At 38.6% G+C, this 21720-nt stretch overlaps 2 protein-coding genes across 5 annotated transcripts in view; one reads left to right on the top strand and one right to left on the bottom strand.

Annotated features, from left to right (window-relative positions):
- RBKS (ribokinase) overlaps positions 1 to 9416 on the top strand; it is a 65556-nt gene extending 56140 nt beyond the window's left edge. For both annotated transcript variants that reach the window (XM_081314265.1, XM_081314264.1), the window contains one exon: positions 8754 to 9416. In XM_081314265.1, the coding sequence (XP_081170391.1) occupies positions 8754 to 8927 (174 nt within the window). In that variant the 3' untranslated portion in view covers positions 8928 to 9416. The remainder of the gene's footprint in view (positions 1 to 8753) is intronic.
- A 1233-nt stretch (positions 9417 to 10649) lies between these two features.
- Positions 10650 to 20770, bottom strand: MRPL33 (mitochondrial ribosomal protein L33). 3 transcript variants are annotated; one of them, XR_014027307.1, is made up of 5 exons: positions 15870 to 15907; positions 14332 to 14377; positions 13320 to 13341; positions 12492 to 12598; positions 10650 to 10878 (listed from the first exon to the last, which is right to left on the bottom strand). XR_014027307.1 is itself a non-coding variant. In XM_081334466.1 (5 exons), exons 1-5 carry the CDS (start codon positions 20753 to 20755, stop codon positions 10829 to 10831), a joined length of 255 nt encoding a protein of 84 aa, XP_081190592.1. In that variant the 5' UTR covers positions 20756 to 20770; the 3' UTR covers positions 10650 to 10828. The 3 variants fall into 3 exon arrangements, 1 of the variants encoding a protein (XP_081190592.1); XM_081334466.1 differs by lacking the exon at positions 15870 to 15907 and adding an exon at positions 20726 to 20770; XR_014027306.1 differs by lacking the exon at positions 14332 to 14377 and having other exon boundaries at positions 15870 to 15970.
- Positions 20771 to 21720: the final 950 nt, after the last annotated feature.

Raw genomic sequence — 21720 nt, 5'->3', positions numbered from 1 at the left:
ATATAAAAATGAGCAGTAGCTAGAAATGGGAAAACCCCAAAGGCCTAGAATTCAAAGGTTGCCTCTTTGTAATTTTAAATGTTTATAAAACTTCAGATGCCTGAGATGGAAAATTCACCTCACCTGTGCAATCAAAACACAATAATAAATAATTGGCAATCTGCTGCCCTCTGGCTGTCTTAAATATTTCAGGTTTTAGACTGGCAGATACAAACTGAATGGCACTGCCAGGTGATTTACAATATTTTTGCTAACTTCTATTAGACAATTTCCAGTATGATTTCCTTCCAATCTGCCGATGTGGCGTGCTAAGCAGAATAGCAGATTTTTAATGTGATCTGGTTGCTTCCAAACCTTACAGCTGAAGACTAATGTTTGTATTATTTACTTTCCTCATTTTAAATATACCTTTTTTACTAGTTTAAAATGGAATTCCTACTAAACATGTCCAAAAATAGTAAAATAGTTTGTTACATGTGGGGAAATTTGACCAATTTCTTTTTCTTCTGCTCAGATGAAATAATTGATTCAAACATAGGAAAGCCCCTTTACTCGCAAAATCAAAACTTTAAATTTCTTTACAAATGTGTCTGACTGACAAAGTTCCATATAACCTGTTAGAAATTTATAGTTGTATCTTAAGTGAAATAATTTCAAACAACTATTTCACTGTTCCCGTAACTTAAAAGGAAAATGAATGGGTGTGCTTGGAACTTAAAAAAACAACTTTTATTTATTTATTTATTTATTTATTTATTTATTTATTTATTTATTTATTTATTTATTTATTTATTTTTGGGACTTATATATGCTGCCCTATCTCCCGAAGGACTCAGGGTGGCTAACAACAATAAAAGACAATAATACAAATGTTAAAAAAAATTAAACTAAAGCCCCAAAGATAAAATATTAAAAACATTTTTAAAAATCCCTATTCTCAGTCCAGGTCAGCCTGATGGAAAAGAAATGTTTTAAGGCCGTGACGAAAGGACCGGAGGTCCGGGGCCATCCGGAGCTCAAGGGGAAGTTCATTCCACAGGGCAGGCGCTCCCACAGAGAAGGCCCTCCCCCTGGGGGTCACCAGCCGACATTGTCTGGCCAACAGCACCCTGAGGAGGCCCTCTCTGTGTGAGCGCACCGGGTGATGGGAAGTCGTTCCTGGCAGCAGACGGTCCTGCAAATATCCCGGGCCTAAGCCATGTAGGGCTTTAAAGGTAAGAACCAGCACCTTAAATCTCATCCGGAGGGCAACCGGTAACCAATGCAGCTCACGCAGGAGGGGTGTAATATGGGAGTATCGGGATGCTCCCATCACAACCCACGCGGCCACATTCTGCACCAACTGGAGCCTCCGGGTGGTCTTCAAGGACAGCCCCATGTAGAGAGCATTGCAGTAATCTATACTGGAGGTAACGAGTGCATGAGTGACCGTACATAGAGCATCTCGGTCCAGATAGGGGCGCAACTGGCACACCAGGCGAACCTGGGCAAATGCCCTCCTGGCCACAACTCCTATATGCTCTTCAAAACTGAGTCGTGTATCCAGGAGGACGCCTAAGTTGCGCGCCCTATCAACGGGAGGTAACACCTCTCCTCCCATAACCAAAGATGGAACCTCTTGGACTAAACGAGATGCCAGTACGTAAAGCCACTCAGTCTTGGCCGGGTTGAGCTGGAGCCTGTTCTTCCCCATCCAGATTCGTACCGCTTCCAGGCAGTGGGACATCATGTCGAGGGCATCACTGGGTTGATTTGGGGTGGAGATGAAAAGCTGGGTATCATCAGCATATTGATGATACCTCACCCCGAAACCACGGATGATCTCGCCCAGTGGCTTCATATAGATGTTGAACAGGAGGGGAGAGAGGACTGACCCCTGGGGCACCCCACAACTAAGGGGCCTCGGGTTTGACCTCTGCCCTCCGGCCAACACCGTCTGCAAACGGCCCAAGAGGTAGGAGGAGAACCACCGTAAAACGGTGCCTCCCACTCCCAACCCCCCAAGACATCGCACCAAGATACCATGGTCAATGGTATCAAAAGCCGCAGAGAGATCTAATAGGACCAGGACAGAGGAACAACCCCTATCCCGGGCCTGCCAGAGATCATCCACCAGCGCGACCAATGCTGTCTCGGTGCTGTACCCGGGCCTGAAACCCGATTGGTACGGATCCAGATACTCAGTTTCCTCCAGGACCAAAGGGAGCTGCCGTGCCACCACGCTCTCAACAACCTTCGCAAGAAAGCGAAGGTTGGAGACAGGACGAAAGTTATTTAGAATAGCTGGATCCAAGGCAGGTTTCTTGAGGAGGGGCCTCACCACTGCCTCCTTCAAGGCGGCAGGGAAGCACCCCTTACTCAAGGAAGCATTAATAACTGCCAGGAGCCAGCCTCATATAACCTCCCGAGCCGCATAAACCAGCCAGGAGGGACACGGGTTCAACAAACACGTGGCAGCACTTAATCTCCCCATGATCCTGTCCACTTCATCCGGAGTCACAGGATCAAACTCCTCCCAGATATTATCAGCCAAACCCGTCACTTCCCCCTCAACAGATACTGCCCAGTCAGAGTCCAAACCAGCCCGAATGAGCGATTTTATCCAGCAGATGCTGACTAAACTCCTTGGCCCGTCCCCGCAAGGGGTCCTCCCCCGTCCCCTGATTTAAAAGGAAACGGGTCACCCTAAACAGGGCGGCCAGGCGGTTATCTGCGGACGCAATGAGGGTGGCGAAGTGAGCACGCTTCGTTGCCTCCATTGCCACAAGGTAAGATCTAGAAAAAGATCTTAACTGTGTTCTGTCAGATTCGGACCGACTGGACCTCCAAATGCTCTCTAGGCCCCTCCTCCGGCGCTTCATCTCCCGCAGGTCCACGGAAAACCAAAACCAAAACTAAATTTGTGACAATTTAGGCCATTTCACAAAATGTATTATTTGCTAGTTATTGATCTGAGGAATAAAGTGTCTAGCTGTGGAATTCATTGAAAGGATAAGAAAAAATATAATGGAAATCCGAAGATCATAAGAGATACAGAATCCAATAGTAATAATAAAAAAGAAGTAATTTATTCACAGTGTCACTCTAAAAAAAATTAAGAGATCCCTTCCCCCCACCAAAAAACTATAATATTTTACTAGAAGGCTACCAAATTAAAATATAAAAGAACTCCAACCATGTCAAAAAAATCTTATAATAAAAAGATTTTTTTGCTGGGAATATTAAATCTGCTTTTAATATTTTGTTGGAATACCTTAGAACACAAAATCAGCAGAGAAATGGTTGGATCATTAAATGACTAATGATGAAAGGAGATAGCAAAAAAATAATAATTTTAGTGAGTTTCTCTTAAGAGTTTTCCCGAGATCTGCTTTAGAACAGATACAATTTAATATTCTTAAATGATTTAGAATGAGAGATGAGTAACATCGTAGCCAGGCTTGTTACCAAATTATTCAGGGCACCTGATTGCAGAGTAACATAAGGATTTTACTTTTACATCCATGCTTACTTAGTACACCTACATTCCTGACAATTTTTTTGCTCATGTTCCATGCAGTCGGGGTAGGGGTGATTGGAGAGAACCTGTTATGCATATTTAGAATATTAATTATTCAGGAGTCCAAATCATGTTGAGCATCAACATTAGTAGAGCAATTATTTTTTATTGGGAGGGAGAAAACAGATTTGCTGTCCCCTCCCCTTCCTAGATATGATCGTATGAGAGGACAATGGCTAAAAATTATTTATTTTTATTTATTATTAAATGTATTTGCCACCTATCAGGAAATCCCCAATTGGTTATATATTGAATGAATTTCAAATTGCCTAGGGCAAGTGAAAGATGCTGTTATTGTATTGGGTACTTGATGAAAACATGAACTTCTTGTATGACTACAGGTTTTTTTTTAAGAAGGCAACTCATAAAGTTTATTGAAAATTTAAACAGAGCTACAAGAATGTTCTGGGTAAATCTGTGGTGTAATTAAAAACACTGCTGAAAAGGACTTCCTTCTTGGCACATCATAATTTAGAATGAAGAATATTATCGAAATAAATGAAACAAATGGTGAATGTTATAAAACGTTATAAAAATTGTACAGTTGTAGTCTCCCTTGTAATACAGAATACTAAATAAAATTCTTAATTGATTAGAAAATTTGGTACCACAAGATATTTTGGTTTGTCATTGGTTTGATTAGATACCAATATCTGTATCAATAGCTTCACCACAACAGCCATCGGAACGTGCCTTCTATTTTAAAAAAAAAGTTTTATTAGTTTATAATATACGATACAATCAAAATACAAAGTGAGGTAAGGGAGAAAAAAAAGGGAAAAAAGGCATTGACTTCCGACTTTCTTTGGTGCAATAAAGTATCAACTTCAAACCTCAACTTTTTACTTTTACAAAATAATATAAACTAGCCATTTCAATAACATCAAATCTATCTAATTGGTAAAGCCCACAAGCAAAATTTCATTTTTTCCCCATGGAACCTGCCTTCTAGATTAAATGTACTACTCCCTTTGTTTTTAAGGCAGCAGAGTTCAAATGACAGTCAAGAATACATTGGTTATGAGATAAATATCATTTGTCTCTTGAAATGAAAATTAAACTTACAATCATTAAAGTTTCAGACAGTTAAAAGTAAAGGACTTCCCTTGCAAAATTACATTTAAATTAAAAAGCTGCATCTTTTGTTTTTTCCAAAGTACATAAAGCAAAATTCATGAAAATCAGCCCATCATGTTTAGAAATTCTTGTTAAACATTGCCCAATTGGAAATAGCAAATATCTACATAATTGAAATACTATTTCTTAGTTCCAATCACAGTTCTGATAGTTGGGAAATGACGTACAACAGTTTGCACAACATCAGGCCCACAGATGGTATTTTATGAATAATAGCAGTGTTCTTCGCTCTGTGTTAGCAGAATTATTTTCCATAGCAGATGATAACTGATCTACTTATTTATTTAATCTATTTATTCTGTTTCTATGCTACCTTTCAAAGCCCTGTACATTTCATTTTTCTTAATATAATAAAACATTCCACATTCAATTTGATGCTACATGCAAAACATCATGGAGCACAAAATAATTCTGCCAGAGCTAGGAAACTATAAGTCTATGCTTTGATGCATGACCCTTAAAATTGCTGCAAGAGAAGTGTTGTGGTAACCCTTTAAAAATCACCGGGGCGTGTTATTCTGGATGTTGACAACTAGCAGTTTGCATGGCATACTCATTTTATTACTCTACCTATTTTCAAGTCTGTCCAGAAATCGGTCTATTGCCTATCTGACTGGTGACTGACTCAATGGACTTCAAAAATATATATTACGGAGATGACAAGAATTAACAAGTTGCAGACCTTTTTGAGCTATATGTCAAAGGAGAGATTTATACTGCTGGTTTTTTTTATAAAGTAAACCACAAACTAGACAACTTTCCAAAGTTTCCTAGCTTTTGATCTTGAATGGTTTTGTGCAGTAAGATATTTTCAAGTAGGGAAAAAAATCATTTATACAGCAGACACTTTATCTGGCTTCATCTTTTAGGAATGTATGAGGCTAACACTAAGTACTATTTAATCATGTGCAAATGACCTATCAGGAAATCAGCCAGGAAATGGATCTAGATTCCTGAGCACTGATGCAAAGTATTGCATGGATATACTTCTCTAACAACACAGTTGTTATTTTTGAATTAAATAATCCTTACTGAAGACACCAAGGGTTACATATGTGATTGCTTAGCTATGGATTTTTAACGATTCAAAACAGCAGTCTTTTCAGCCCAAGAGCTTTCTTCATAACATCCAGCTGGGTAAGAATGTAAAATAGTAGAATCTTTTTTCCCAGCTTCTTGGGAGTTGTTTGCTTGTGAAAAAGTCCTTTTTAAATTCTCTAACCACATTCAATGGACCATTTGCTTACCAATGCTGTTTCTTCTTCCCAGTTTCGAACTATCTGCTTGATAGGTCTGCACAATCCTTTCCTGTCTGTATTGCTGTGTATCATTTAGCTATCTTTCCCAATTATTGCCCACAGAAGTTGTTGTACTTCGCTTTCCAGCATTTCTGACAATTGATCATACTAACTTGGAATTGTAAATTTTGCAGACCAACACTTGAGAAGATAAATCTTTTTTTTTTTTTGGGGGGGGGGGAGACTCATTACGGTACTTTTGCAATCTTTTTTCCAAAAGATTCAAGGTAATATAAATGTGATACTAGCCTATGTATTTTTGCAATATTAATGACCTGCCAAAAGTCAGCTGGGGTTTTCAAATCAGGCTCAGATTTATAGGCATTATATCTTGTCATTTGCTTTACTCATGGAAAACATTATCTCAAAACCAGATTTTTCTGCTGCTTTGCCATCAGCAGTGATGAGGCCTGTGTCTTGTGCTCATTGTGCTTTGTCATTTCCCTACTACATAGCTTTTTGGAAAATTACCATCACGTTAGCGTTTCACATGCAAAATTATCTTAAGTGTAGATCCTGTGCAGAGCTTTCCTGTCTAAATGCGTGTCATATCTGGAAGCAGTTGCCATTTTATAGTTGCAGAAATTGTAATAATCATAGAGGATTTTCTGTTTATCTACCAGTATTTGGATATTTTTATAACTTCTCAGGCATTGCTAAGATAGCTCTTAAAATATTATAAAATTTACTTTCCTATTATAAATTCTTTCTTCTAAATTAATAATTAAGTAACCACTTCTGATGCTTAAATCACTTCTAAAAATCTTTGCCAAGAAAACTAGAGACTTACTCAGAAACTCTTCAAGAATTGAACACAACTGGAAAAAAATTGTATAAACACATTCATCATTGTAGTGGGATTTTTTTTTGCAATCTTCTGACAAGCAAAGTCAATGGGGAAGCCAGATTCACTTAACAACCGTGTTACTAACAACTGCAATGATTCACTTATCAACTGTGCCAAGAAAGATTGTAAAATGGGACAAAACTCACTTAACTGTCTTGTTTAGCAATGGAAATATTGGGCTCAATTGTGGTCGTAAGTCAAGGACTACCTAAAAAACAATCCAGAGGTTTAAAAAAGGCTGATAGTTAAATAGAAGAGTAGAAAGCATAAATATAGGGCAGGGGTAGGCAACCTTGGCTCTTTTATGACTCGTGGACTTCAACTCCCAGAATTCCTGAGCCAGCATAGCTGGCTCAGGAATTCTGGGAGTTGAAGTCCACGAGTCATAAAAGAGCCAAGGTTGCCTACCCCTGAACATGTTCCACATGTATGGGACTATAGTAACTAAGTTCACTGGAAATTATAGCCCCAAATAACTGGAGGGCACTAACTTGAATAAAGCTTAACAACTCCATCCAAAGGAAAATGAGAAGCACAATGTCAGGGTTGAAATAAAACTACCGGTAGATATATATTTGACTCTGGTGTGAATTTGGCTGAGGAATGAAACAAGTTGAAACAAAACTTGTAGAAACTTTTTCTTGGCTGTCCCATTATATAAAAATTAAAAAGAGAATTAAAAAAAAGAATGGAAACTTCAAAATTTAAGAACATGGGACATAGTGGCCATTTCAGAGTTTTATTGTAATTCCACCATATTTTCTAATTTTCTAAAATCTTGCAATCTACCATTGATCTGAACCTGCCATTGCAGTGATTGAACTGCAAAACTTTGATCTAGAATCATCCTGTATGTTTTCTTCCTCATTACATTCTGAGGAAGTAATGAAGAAATCGTGTATTATATACAAATCAAGCCAACAAATACAGCTTTTTCTGATATGAGAGAAGGATTTAAATATTTAAGCCTCACCAAAACCTAGGTTTTAGCTGCATGAAGGATATAGAATACCATGAATCAGACCTGAACTTTTCAAGAAAATGGAAGTATAAATTCTCTGAAAAGGAAACATAATTCTGAGTGTTGCTGATATTTTGGGGAAATGTAAAATTCTAATAGCCATAGATGGATGAGGCTTCTATTAACTGTAGAAGTCTGTGGCTCAACTGTGCATGCAAAGGAATATCCCAGTCTTGTTTGGGTAAGTAAAATACTTCCTAAAAACAGGCTACAATAACTTCATTACATTTAACATTTCCTATGTGCGCCTTTCTTTTCCAACTTTTGAGAGGCAAATAGCTTCTGCACACAAAATATACAATTTTCAATGCTTATATAAAAGTTAGAGCATTTTGTCCTGTTTCTGCCTCCCTTTTAATTTTTATGACAACCCCTTTCTAGCAGATGCTATTAAACAATCCAACTTTTACTTGAAACAATATTTGGAACAATTCCTTTAAATTTCATGTTAAATTTCATTGCTTTCTTAAACTGCCCTTCCCCCCCCCCATATGAGAGGCAGAAGTGGGTTTCACTTGAATAAGATCTAAAACACTTCTTCTAAATCATTTTCAAGCCATAAACAACCCAATAAATACTTTTCTAGGTATTGTTTTGCCAATGAAGGAAGTAATTTCCAAAACATAGAATGAAAGCCTTTCTAAATTAGGGATGGAGAAACATCCTCCGCCCTTGTATGGCTGCATCAATTGGGAACCACAGATAGCAAAAGTTGAGTCATCTTTAAACAAGTCTTATCGGTTATGTCCATTTCATCCACATTCATCTATGCATTTAAGACTTGAGAATTCAATGCATACATTTTCATGAGTAATTTTTAAAGTACATTGTTTACAGTATTTTCTATTTACCACTTGCAGTATTTCATTTTCCCCCTTTTACTTTCTCTAGGGAGCTGGTGACAGTTTTGTTGGAGCACTAGCATTCTACCTGGCTCACTACCCCAATCTATCACTACATGAAATGCTGAGGAGAAGTAACTTCATAGCATCCATTAGCACTGAAACAACTGGGACACAGACTTCCTTCCCTTACAGAAAGGATCTGCCACAAAACCTATTTTAATCTGGGTAAAACATTGGATATTTCTCTGCTCAAACGTTTAAACAAATGCCAACTACACGGATGCCAAAATGAAAATTGTATAAATTGCATGTTTTTGCTTAGCCTTATCCTGAATGAGGTGTACATGGTGTCACACACTGCAATTCCAGTTTAGGATACAGCATTTCAGCTGATACAGTAAGATTATTTCCAGGTCTTGGTCACTTAAGCAAGGACCCTTTTATTAATGTATGTTTTAAAATTTTAATCCTACTCCGAGAATAAATTTTTTACACAATTTGGAAAGTCTTTGTTTGCACTGAGAAACAGGATGATCAAAGCGGAAAGAACTGTTTAATATTTATACCTAGGCAAAGCATACACGAAAAGGTAAGCTTCACTTTTGTGGTAATCCAGTTGCCATGACTCTCAACTTCCAGACATAATTGTAGAAGTTAATTTTTTAAAAAACTATGGAATTTGAAAAATCTTTGTCATGATCCCTCTACTTTCCTGAATATATGTGCCAAAAGGCGTTCATTTATGTTTGTTTAAAATGCTTCTATACTGCTTCACTCGCTCTAAGCAGTTCACAGCATATATGCAATAATACACTACAAACATAATTACTTTACAACATTCAAACTGATACAGCCAGCAATCACAATAGGATTAATCTTCATCTGTTCCCACAATCGCAAGTAAAACCACTGCATACCCCTCAATTCCAAGTACTCTTTGGAAAAGCCAAATTTTATAAACTCCCTAAATATCAAGAACAAGGTGAATGTGTTAATTCTGGTTGGAGTCCATTCCACAAGAAAGCAGTTTCTCCAGAAAATGCATGTAAGTGCCCTCCTACACCTCATTCTGCAGGCATATTTTGGATGTGTAGATTCTATTTGATGAATATCTATGGAGATTCTCAAGTCATCCAGGTCACGGTTGTCCCAAAGGTGCTTTTTCAGGAGGCAACTAGAGTTTTTCTTTGAAGGCCTTTCACTTCTCGTCCAAGAAGCTTCTTCAGTTCTGACTGGATGGTGCTCTGACCGGATCCCCCACCATCCAACCAGAGCTGAAGCTTCTTGGATGAGAAGCGAAACGTCTTCAAAGAAAAACAAACTCCAGTTGCCTCCTGAAAAAGCACTTTTGGGATATTTGAATAGAATTTAAATATTCTGTTAGACACCTGGGTTCTCCTAAGCTTTGTGATACTTTAAAAGGAATGACCAGCATCTTGAAATGCATGGGATGAGGGATTTCACAGAACTCTCCTGAAGCACTTATTGTATTTGAGATGAAACCATGATATGAATTTTTAAAAACTTTTTGTTTTGCTGATTGTTTCAGTTTGTGCTATGGATGTTTATGGGATATGGTCTTTTTTGAGGGGGGGGTACAACAAAGTATCTTTGCAGCGGTACAGAAATCTAATAAAAGTATAACACCACCAGTCAACTGTAACTGCTAAATAAAATTCCTTAAAAAGCAGTATAAGTCCATCTGCCTGCCCGTATGTCTGAGACCGCCAACCAAACTAGGCAAATTATTCCACTGTTCAGTTTTGTAGCTACATGGAATGAATGTTTCTCAGGAGAATATAAGCTTCCCTAAATCTGTTTCTCCCAGATGTGTTTGAACTATCGTGTCTACAATTTGCTGGAATCTATAGAATTTCAGTGCAAAAGACTGAAGAAGCCTCTTGTAGGTGGTTTCGTCACGTGTTGAAATGAAACATACACAAAGGATTCAGAATTTTAATTCACAAGTGTGAAAACAAAATAATTGATAAATATCAGTAATTTTCCATGATGTTTTTATTTACAATTGGCTTTGACTATCTCAGTTCATTTTCTTTTCAGCATTGCCAACTTCGTATTTCCTCGTATACATCTTCACAAATCTTCTTAGCCAAGCATCAGTTACACAGAACAGATCTTTTTTTGCTCTTTGAAAAGGACTTTCTGTTTGACTATGAAAAGACGAAAAGAAAATCCCTAAAATTATGCCAACTTACATGTTTACATAAATACAACTAAATCAATGATTGGTTCAATTGTATGTCTTTCATCACATGAGGAAGGAAATGAATATGATGTACAACAAATATGTTGTAGGCCACCTAGAGTGCATTACAAATACTACAAAATAAATAAAGAAAACTTTACTTATTTTACTTAAAGCGTTATGGTTTGAAACCTAAATGGTAAGGAACAAATAGAAAGAATATCAATGTATATGAAATTCTTTATAGGTTTCAACGGTTTAACACCAAAATTTAAAAATATTGAGATCATTAATTGTACATTTTCCCTGAATAATTTTTCTTACAGTTCTAATCTAATTTATATCAGTGATATATAACTTCTAAACTTCTATAACTTCTAAAATAATTCTTCACCTAAAGCAAAGTATATACAGTTCCTTCTAGTTTACATCAGATATTGTTTCTTGCTTGGATCATTTGATCAACTAGATCAAGAGTTCTGGGAAGGACTCTACAATTTATTTAGGAACTGATCAGTATCATCTGCTGCTCATTTTAAACAGATCTAAATTGGATTGCAGCTTTACTGAAGTATAATCACAATGTTTAGGAATAAATCTCTGCTGAGAAAATATGGTCCTTAAATTAGAAATGGGACATAAACTTCCCTCAGGGATGTAGGCACACAGTACAAATATTTGTAGAGAAAGCAAGCAGGAATTCAAATAGCTGTAATGGGTTGTAAGAGTAATCTTGAGGAACAGGAGGAAGAACTGCAACCAAGATATTGGACAGGCTAAAGAAATTTGAATCCTAGACAGAATTGCAATTTGAGAAAGCATCTCAGGCTTGACCCTTCCTAGTTCTCTTGTAGATAAAGAGGGAGGATGGGAAGCACATGCAGACTTGCAAGATTCTTACAATAAAATTCTATTAGCATTCAGTTTTGCTTTCTTATTCTAGCTTGAAGGGCTGAAACAGCATATCAATATAAGCTCTAAAATTGTTTCTGTAGGCATTTGTACTGGATTTGCTGAATCACACACCTTACGGAGGGGATGCTACTTAAGAGAACCACCTCTTTTAAGAAATGTTGAGTACAACAGACAGTACTGGGGAAACCTCCTCACATGTGTAGAATACAAGATAGCTACAAAGACGATGTAGGCCATCGTGTTGCTGCAATTACATTGTACAACCCAAAGAACCACAAGCTCTGATGCTAACATTCAGTTTCAAGTATTTATGGCAGAATACTTTATAACTTTCTTTCCAACTGAGAAAACCCTCCTTAAAACTTTCTGTGTCTCAGTATCTTTGCAAAATTATTTGTATCTTAGAAGATTACTGCCAGCACCTGACCAGAATCGACCTTTACCTTTTTCAAACTTTACTTTTTAGCTCAACCTTGACCAGTGCTTCTATTTAACAACAAATGCATTACATTAACAGGCCTCAATTTTATCTATTACTGTAGTATGTACCAAAGTCTGATATTTTTTCATACTGTTTGGGAGATTTTTAAGATTTCAATACCTTGAATATTCCTACTCAGACCATTTGGATACTATGTTATAAAACACTCTTCAATTTCTTACCAGTGCGATCATATCTTAGCATTACCAGCTTGTCTTCAAGTCGGAGTCTTTTTACATTAAAAGCACAACCTGTTCCTGCTTCACTGACCATTCTCACAAGTATATACCTAGAATAATAACATCAAGAACACCTTTTTATTTTATTTTTGTCTTTGTGGTGCATGCATGATTGCCTATTAACATATTTAATTTAGAATTTCTCTATTTTCCATAATATTTTTAGATTAAGATTTTTTTAAATAAGACAATTACTTGCAATGAGAAGTCCCAAAAGCAAGCCTTTATTAGCTATCTTTTTTTTCTGTTGTAGCCCTGTATGTCTTACCAACCCTCCGCCCCACCAATACCCATAAAGAGCTACTGGGAAAACAGTGTGAGGTACATACAGTTTCATTATCCATCATTGGGTGCTACAAAGTGTTGTGTGGCATATAGATTTAATAAATTATTATAACCACCCATACTGGAATCAAGAAAGCAATTCTCTAAAGAACTGAATTGGCCACATTCTATATGATACTACATTAGCTCTTAAATATGGAAGAATTAAAATGCATAACTGACATAACTAAGCATGCTGGTTTTGTCTCCTAAATTTCTGCTTCTTCCACCACTACATCAATCTGAGAGATTAAAGGAAAAGCTGTGTTCTCTTAATATTTACTTAAATGAACAGCTCTTTTTCAAATAATCTCATATGATTTCTTAACAATTATTTTTGATACAAATGGCAATCCATTACAGAAAGAACCCAACTGCCATTAATAGCAGCAGTTATCTGAACTGTACAGTTTTAGAGTAGTAAATGCAATTAAAATGTTTACTTACTTTGATTTGGCTTTCTTGGCCACTGGCATTACAGAATAAAAAAGAAAAAATATTAAAATGTTTTAATTTTAATTTATTTACCAATATACAAATTATTTCTAACATATATTTTATTTTGTTAAACCAACTAATAACCTAACCTATGAGCAATTTACAATTAAATGAACTAAAATATAATCTGACTGAAAGCATACAATATGATAAAAATCAAATAACATATAAAATTTTAAAAACCTATTAGCTAGGCAGCAGCATAGCAGTCACTCAAAAACTAAGAATGGAAATTAATTAGAAGACCTGGGAGAACAAAAATATCTCTACTTGGCACTAACATGCAACCAATATGGGTGTTAGTCAAGCCTCTCAATAGAGGGGATTTCATAAAAGGGGTACCACCACAGAAAAGTCTCTTCTCCTCTGTAGAGACCCACCTCATTTCCTTTGGTGAGAAGGCTTGGTGAGAGAAGGGTCTCATTACATATAGAAAGTACTCACATCCAGGTAACCTAGTATTAAGCTGTTTACGACTTTAAAGATCAAAACCAATATTTTTAATTGGATCTGAAAATGAGCTGGCAGCCAGTCTAGATGGTGAAGAACTGACATGTTTGTACCAACTATCTCAGTGAGCAATCTAGCCTAGTGAGCAGTCTATTTTGAATTAACTAAAGTTTCCAGGCTGTTTTCAAAGGCATACAGCACATTGAAAATCCAGCTGTGGAAGAAAAATGAGCAGCATTTAAAAGCATTTAAATAATATTCAAAAAAACCCTCATGACTCACCATATTTTTAACATACCGGTACTTTTCTAATGCAAATTTAAAGATTCCAGACAAGATATAGTTTATTTACTTAGGTAGTATGCTATCTATTCTTGGTGAGTAGCAATGTCACTATATAAATATATTGTATATACATTTTTTTGTCCTTTCAAGTCAAGTATTTTGACTGCTGGATGCTATCAATAATTTCTGAACAGATTTCAAAACAGAATATTTGCAAGTCCTCTACCTGTGCCGTACACTTCAGCAGAAGGGCAATGCCTTAGGTCCCTCCTCTGAAAAAAAAGGTCATTTTATGAGACCCAGAAGGCATACTTTTTTTTGCGGTGGCACTTGCCTTCTGAAACAATCTTCCCCAACTTACAGCTGGCTCAAACCTTGCAAGCCTTTAGAAAGGCAGTGAAGACTTGGTTTTTTCCTCAGACATTTGGATGAGGAATGAGTAGGATTCCCATCTAGTGACTTGCAATAAATGTAAGTCCATGATTATTAATAGTTATGTTTTCTGTTATCATTACCATTATCACATTTTGCTTTTAGCACTGTTTTTTGTACGCTGCCTAGTAACAGTTCTTAACATTCCAAGGTCCTGTATACTTAACTAAAGCTGCTGGCAGCTGTAGCTCTGTAACATCATGACAGCTACAACTTCTCCCTCCCTATGTAACTTTGCTCAACAGTCAATTTCTCATATTTTTAAGAATATAATTTGTGTATCATTAAACCATAGTTCATTAGCTTTTCAGATCATAAAATTAAATCAGAGGCATTGCTTTTAATGGGAAAATGCAGCACCTCTGTGCTATTCATAGCTTTTCAGATCATAAAATTAAATCAGAGGCATCGCTTTTAATGGGAAAATGCAGCACCTCTGTGCTATTCATATGGAGGAAATTTGCCCTGAGTCTTCGGAGAAGGGCGGGATATAAATGGAATTAAAATAAAAATAAAAAATAAATGTTGCAGTTATATCAACAACGTCTTTTCCCAAGACTGTGTGTGGTGCAGTTGCACAGGGCAGCCCTTTGATGCTAGGGAAAGCCGTAGCTATATCAAACAGATGCAAACGGATTCTGTAGAAGTCGCCCACATTTTCCAAAAGCACCCTTTCCCTCCCTGAAATCCCTGTTATGTTCATTGGCTTTTCTCCACTTTTTCAGTCTTCTCCCTACTTCAGGGGTAAACCTTAACAATTCTTATCTCAGGAATGCAGCAGAAAGCAACCTCCGTTTAGCCTACATTCTGTGCAGAAAGGACGACTAACGTATATAAAAATCTCTACTCGATTCCCAAATGATGGGATAGGTTAGTGCAGGGGATAGGCAACCTCGGCTCTTTTATGACTCAATGGACTTCAACTCCCAGAATTCCTGAGTCAGCTACGCTGACTCAGGAATTCTGGGAGTTGAAGTCCATGAGTCATAAAAGAGCCGAGGTTGCCTACTTCCTGGGTTAGTGTAACCACAATGTAGGACCGCAATCACTAAGCGGCCGACCCTTCAGGAACCAGGCAGACAGAAAGCTTAGAAACGGGACCTTCGCCCTGCAGCCACCCCGCCAGCGCTAAGGGGAGCGTGGACCCGTTGCTGCTTCCCCGTCAGCCTTAACGAGAAGCGTCTTAAGAGGCTTAATCCAAGACGTAACCTCGGGTTCCTGAGCCGTGTCCCAGGGGAACCGGGCAATGGGTTCGTACCAAGGGAGGCTCGGTACCGTTGCACCCGCACCACACGAAACTTCCCCCCCAAAGGGGACTCCCAGTCAACTCACAATTGACCACCGTCAGGAACATGGCAAACGGAACCGTCTAAAAAAAACTTCAAATAACCTCGACCGGCGAGCCATAAACACTTCCAAATACTTCCGGAGCGAGAGTTCTTTGACTTCCGCTTCGCTAAAACCCCGCCCACTGGAATCTGAAAGACTGGGCTTTGTTGTAGAGAGCTCCTCCTCTTTCTCCGTGAATCGGCCGACTCCTCCCTCTCTGGTTGCTCTGACAACAGCTGATCTCGCCGGTTTTTCGGAGCCTGAATTGAGCCTTGAGCCAGCGGGATTCTTGTTGACTTCCTGTGCTCCATCTTGGTTGCTAGGTTCCAATACGAGGCTTCTGGAATAAAACACTAGGCAGAATAGACCAGCTCTTGGTTTGCATGATAAGGACCTGATAAGGAATGCAAATTCTTTTTCAATTTTTTTTCCCTTCGCTGTCATCGGACCATGGTACACATTTACCCATCCATGCATATGTAATAAATGTGTATGCTTTATCCAGATTAGCGATTACCCAGTTTTCGAGTTTTCTGCCACATAGCTCAATTTGTTAGGCGAACCTTACCATTCACTTCTATTTATATTGTCCCACAGGTGTTGAGCTGAACTGAAGAAGCTTCCTGGATGACAAGCGAAACGTTTTCAAAGAAAAACCAAAGTCCGGTTGCCTTTTGAAAAAACACTTTGGGGACAACCGTGACCTGGACGATTGAGAATCTCCATAGACATTCTATTTATATCCAAGTGACTTCTAAGTATTATAAGAGAGGAATCTATTCATTATTGAATTCTTCTTTGTGGTCCATTAGGGTCAATGCTATGCATTGCAGGTCCTTTCTATTTCACTATTGCTTTAGTCTGCTTCATCCTTTTTTACATTTTTGTAAACAGTACCTGTTGAAGAGGTCCCTAGATATTTCCAAAGAACAAACAAATAATATTAATTAGACTGTTGCACCATTTAGAGCTGTAACCTAGCAAACTTCTCAGGCATGAATGGGAGACAGGGAAGCATGTAGTTGAGATACAGAAAGGCACATCTGCATAGCAATTCATAATGTGTCAACAGGATTGAAAGCTGGGAAAATACTTGTTTAAATATGATGAGGTTACCAAATTTGGTAATGAACATCTGCAAGGAAACCACAAAGGTCAGAGAGTACCAAGGACTCCACAGTTGTTCAAATAAGAAAATTCTTATATCTTTACTTTGATAGTGGAAAAACAACTATTATAACAAATAGTATTCTTCTATTTGGTCTGTAAATCTGAAGACAAGAACTTCAGAAACACAAATGGGAGTTTTTACACTATTAAATAAGTTAATTACCTAGATGAAAAATGGAGTTAGAACAAGGGGTTGAAAATCAATAGTCCAAGAGCATATCTACATTTTAATACCAGATTAAAACCAAAGACTATTGAATCCATGTTTTCTTTATAAGTGTAACAGATGCGTTGCTGCTGACATGCTTCCAGGTAGAGTCATTTCTTTCCCACCATTGTTGTTGTTAGTTGCGAAGTCGTGTCCGACCCATCGCGACCCCATGGACAACGTTCCTCCAGGCCTTCCTGTCCTCTACCATCTTCTGGAGTCCATTTAGGCTCATCCCTACTGCTTCAGTGACTCCATCCAGCCACCTCATTCTCTGTTGTCCCCTTCTTCTATTGCCCTCAACCTTTCCCAGCACTAGGCTCTTCTCCAGTGAGTCCTTCCTTCTCATTAGGTGGCCAAAGTATTTGAGTTTCAACTTCAGGATCTGGCCTTCTAAAGAGCAGTCAGGGTTGATTCCTCTAGGACTGACCAGCTTGATCGCCTTGCAGTCCAAGGGACTCGCGGGAGTCTTCTGCAGCACCATAGTTCAAAGGCCTCAATTTTTTGGTGCTCAGCCTTTCTTATGGTCCAACTTTCACTGCCATACATTGCAACTGGGAAGACCATAGCTTTGATTATATGCACTTTAGTTGGCAGAGTGATGTCTCTGCTTTTTAGTGTGCTGTCTAGGTTTGCCATGGCTTTCCTCCCCAGGAGCAAGCGTCTTTTAATTTTTTGGCTGCAGTCCCCATCTGCGGTGATCTTGGAGCCCAGGAAAATAAAATCTGTCACTACCTCCATTTCTTCCCCATCTATTTGCCAGGAATTGAGAGGGCTGGAAGCCATGATCTTGGTTTTCTTAATATTAAATTTCAACCCAACTTTTGCACTCTCCTTCTTCACCCGCAACAAGAGGCTCTTTAGTTCCTCTTCACTTTCTGCCATTATCATCTGCATATCTTAGGTTGTTGATATTTCTCCCGGCAATCTTAATTCCAACTTTTGATTCATCTAGCCCTGCCTTTCTCATGATGTGCTCTGCATATAAGTTAAACAGGCAGGGCGACAGTATACTGCCTTGCCAAACTCCTATCCCAATTTTGAACCAATCAGTGGTTCTGTGTCCAGTTCTCACTGTTGCTTCTTGGCCCACATATAGGTTTCTCAAGAGACAAATAAGATGGTCTGGTACTCCCATCTCTTTAAGAACTTGCCACAGTTTGTTGTGATCCACACAATCAAAGGCTTTAGCATAGTCAATGAAGCAGAAGTAGATGTTTTCTGGAATTCCCTAGCTTTCTCCATGATCCAGTGTATGTTGGCAATTTGATCTCTAGTTCCTCTGCCTCTTCGAAATCCTGCCTGTACTTCTGTTAGTTCTCGATCCACATACTGCTGGAGTCTAGCTTGTAGGATTTTAAGCATAACTTTACTAGCATGTGAAATGAGTGCAATGGTGTGATAGCTAGAACATTCTTTGGCACTGCCTTTCTTTGGAATTGGAATGTAAACTGACCTTTTCCAATCCTGTGGCCACTGTTGAGTTTTCCAAATTTGCTGGCAAATTGAGGTGTAGCACTTTCATTGCATCGTCTTTTAAGATTTTGAATAGCTCAGCTGGAATACTGTCACCTCCACTAGCTTTGTTGTTGCTCAGCTTTCCTAAGGCCCACTTCACTTCACTTCACATTCTAGGATATCTGGCTCGAGGTCAGTGACCTCCTCATCGTGGTTATCAGGGACATTAAGCTTGTTCTTGTATAAGAACGAGCTGTGTATTTTTTCCACCTCTTCTTAATCTCTTCTGCCTTTGTTAGGTCCCTGCCATTTTGGTCCTTTATCATGCCCAAGATAAAGGACCAAAAAGATGAAAAGATCTCTGGTCCTCCCTATTCTATTGTTTTCTTCTATTTCTATTTACTGATCATTTAAGAAGGCATTTGTCATGGTTCCGATTAATTTATTTATTATTGGGATTTATATGCCACCCTATCTCCCGAAGGACTCAGGGCGGCTAACAACAATAACATACAATAATACAGAAGTTAAAAGAAAAATTAAATTAATGGCCCTGTAGAATAAATTAAAATTAAAATTAAAATAAGTTAAAAATTAAAGTTAAAAATTAAAAACATAATTAAAATCCCTGTCAGTCCAGTTCAAACAACATTCAGGCATTGTTTTATCTAAAAAGTCTATAATAATGAAACGAAGCATTGGCACTCATGGATGGATGCCAGAATCTGAATTCTCCTCCCCTTGATCCCCACATCATACAGAATTTCCCTCCCTTATTTACATGTCATGAATCACATTTACCAACTAATTCAACACATGAAGTTTCACTTCCCTTCTGAAGCGGCTCCCTTATCTTGTCAAAACATCCAGGTTGCATTTCTCCTATATTTTAGTGATTCAAAACCCAACAGTTAAAGCAAAAGGCTGCCTCTTATATTGTCAGTGCAAAAACATGTCAATGTTTGCAGCATTGACATCATTCTTAACTCTTCTAGCTATTCTCTAGAATTCTGCATTCAATTGGGTGCGTCTTTCTTTTTCTCCCTTGCCTTTCGCTTCCCTCCTTTCCTCAGCTATTTGCAAAGCTTCCTCTGACAGCCACTTTGCTTTCTCGCATTTCTTTTTCTTTGGGATGGTTTTAGTTGCTACCTCTTATACAATGTTGCGAACCTCCATCTATCAGATCTAATTCCTTAAATCTATTTGTCACCTCTACTGTATATTCATCAGGGATATGACTTAGTTCATACCTGAGTGGCCTAGTGCTTTTCCCTACTTTCTTCAGTTTAAGCCTAAACTTTGCAACGAGAAGCTCATGGTCTGAGCCACAGTCATCTCCTGGTCTTGTTTTCACTGACTGTATAGAGCTTCTCCATCTTTGGCTGCAGAGCACATAGTCAATCTGATTTCTGTGTTGACTCTGGTGATGTCCATGTGTAGAGCTGTCTCTTGGGTTGTTGGGAAAGAGTGTTTGCTATGACCATCGTATTCTCTTGACAAAATTGTATCAGCCTGTGCCCTGCTTCATTTTGTACTCCAAGGCCAAACTTGCCTGTTATTCCGGTTATCTTTTGGCTTCCTACTTTAGCATTCCAATCCCCCATGATGAAAAGGACATCATTTTTTGGTGTTAGTTCTATAAGGTGCTGTAAGGCTTCATAGAACCAGTCAATTTCATCCTCTTCAGCACTGGTGGTTGGGGCATAGACTTGGACTACTGTGATATTGAATGGTTTGCCTTGGATTCGAACTGAGATCATTCTGTCATTTTGGGGATTGTATCCCAGTATTGCTTTTCCTACTCTTTTATTGACTATGAAGGCTACTACTACTACTAATAATAATAAACCTTTATTGTCAAAGTACAACATGTGTACATTGAAATTAGCTGAGCCTCCCCCCGTGCTCTCTCCCCCCAACACACAGTGACAACAAACCCTCCATCCCACCACACCATGTGAACCAACTACACCACACACCGGCCTCCATTTCTTCTGAGGGATTCTTGCCCACAGTAGCATACCTGATGGTCATCTGAATTAAATTCACCCATTCCTGTCCATTTTAGTTCGCTGATTCCTAAGATGTCGATGTTCAGTCTTGTCATCTCTTGTTTGACCACGTCCAGCTTGCCTTGATTCATGGATCTTACATTCCAGGTTCCTATGGAGAAAAAAATCTTTACAGCATCGGACTTTCCTTTCACCACCAGATACATCCACGGCTGAGCGTCCTTTCAGCTTTGGCCCAGTCACTTCATTCTTTCTGGCGCTACTACTACTAGCCATCTGCTCTTCCCCAGTAGCATATTGGATGCCTTCTGACCTGAGGTGCTCATCTTCCAGCATCACATCTTTTGGCTTTTGGTACTGTCCATGGGGTTTTCATGGCAAAAATACTGGAGTGGGTTGCCATTTCCTTCTCCAGTGGATCATGTTTTGTCAGAACTCTCTGCTATGACCTGTCCGTCTTGGATGGCCCTGCATGGCATAGCTCATAGCTTCATTGAATTATGCAAGCCACTTCGCCACGACAAGGCAGTAATCCATGAAGGGGTTCCCACCATTATTCCCACAGTTATTCCCTAGCATTTGGATATCTGGAGACATACTATCCCTAATCAGTAAGTAGCTGATTGAGTAATAGCAATAGCACTTGGACCTATATATCACTTCATAATGCTTTACAGCACTCTTTAAGTCAGACATGTAAAACAATGTCATGTGATGTTGCGCAACCTATCAGGACGGTTTTGCCATTGCCGGCAATGGGGTGGGCGTGGCTTCTGGATAAAGCATCTGGCCCCCGGGCCAGCAGTTTGACACCCCTGCTCTAAGTAGTTTACAGTGTCAGCATATTCCCCCCAACAATCTGGGTCCTCATTTTATCAACCTTGGAAGGATGGAAGGCTGAGTTAACTTTGAGCCCATCAGGATCACACTCCTGGCTGTGGGCAGAGTTAGCCTGCAATACTGCATTCTAACAGCTGCTGGTAATGTAACTTATATGTCACAGCAA

This window comes from Vipera berus (genome assembly GCF_964194415.1).
Source record: "Vipera berus genome assembly, chromosome: 1".
NCBI classification, from domain to species: Eukaryota; Metazoa; Chordata; class Lepidosauria; order Squamata; family Viperidae; genus Vipera; species Vipera berus.
This window is presented reverse-complemented; position numbering and strand designations above follow the sequence as displayed.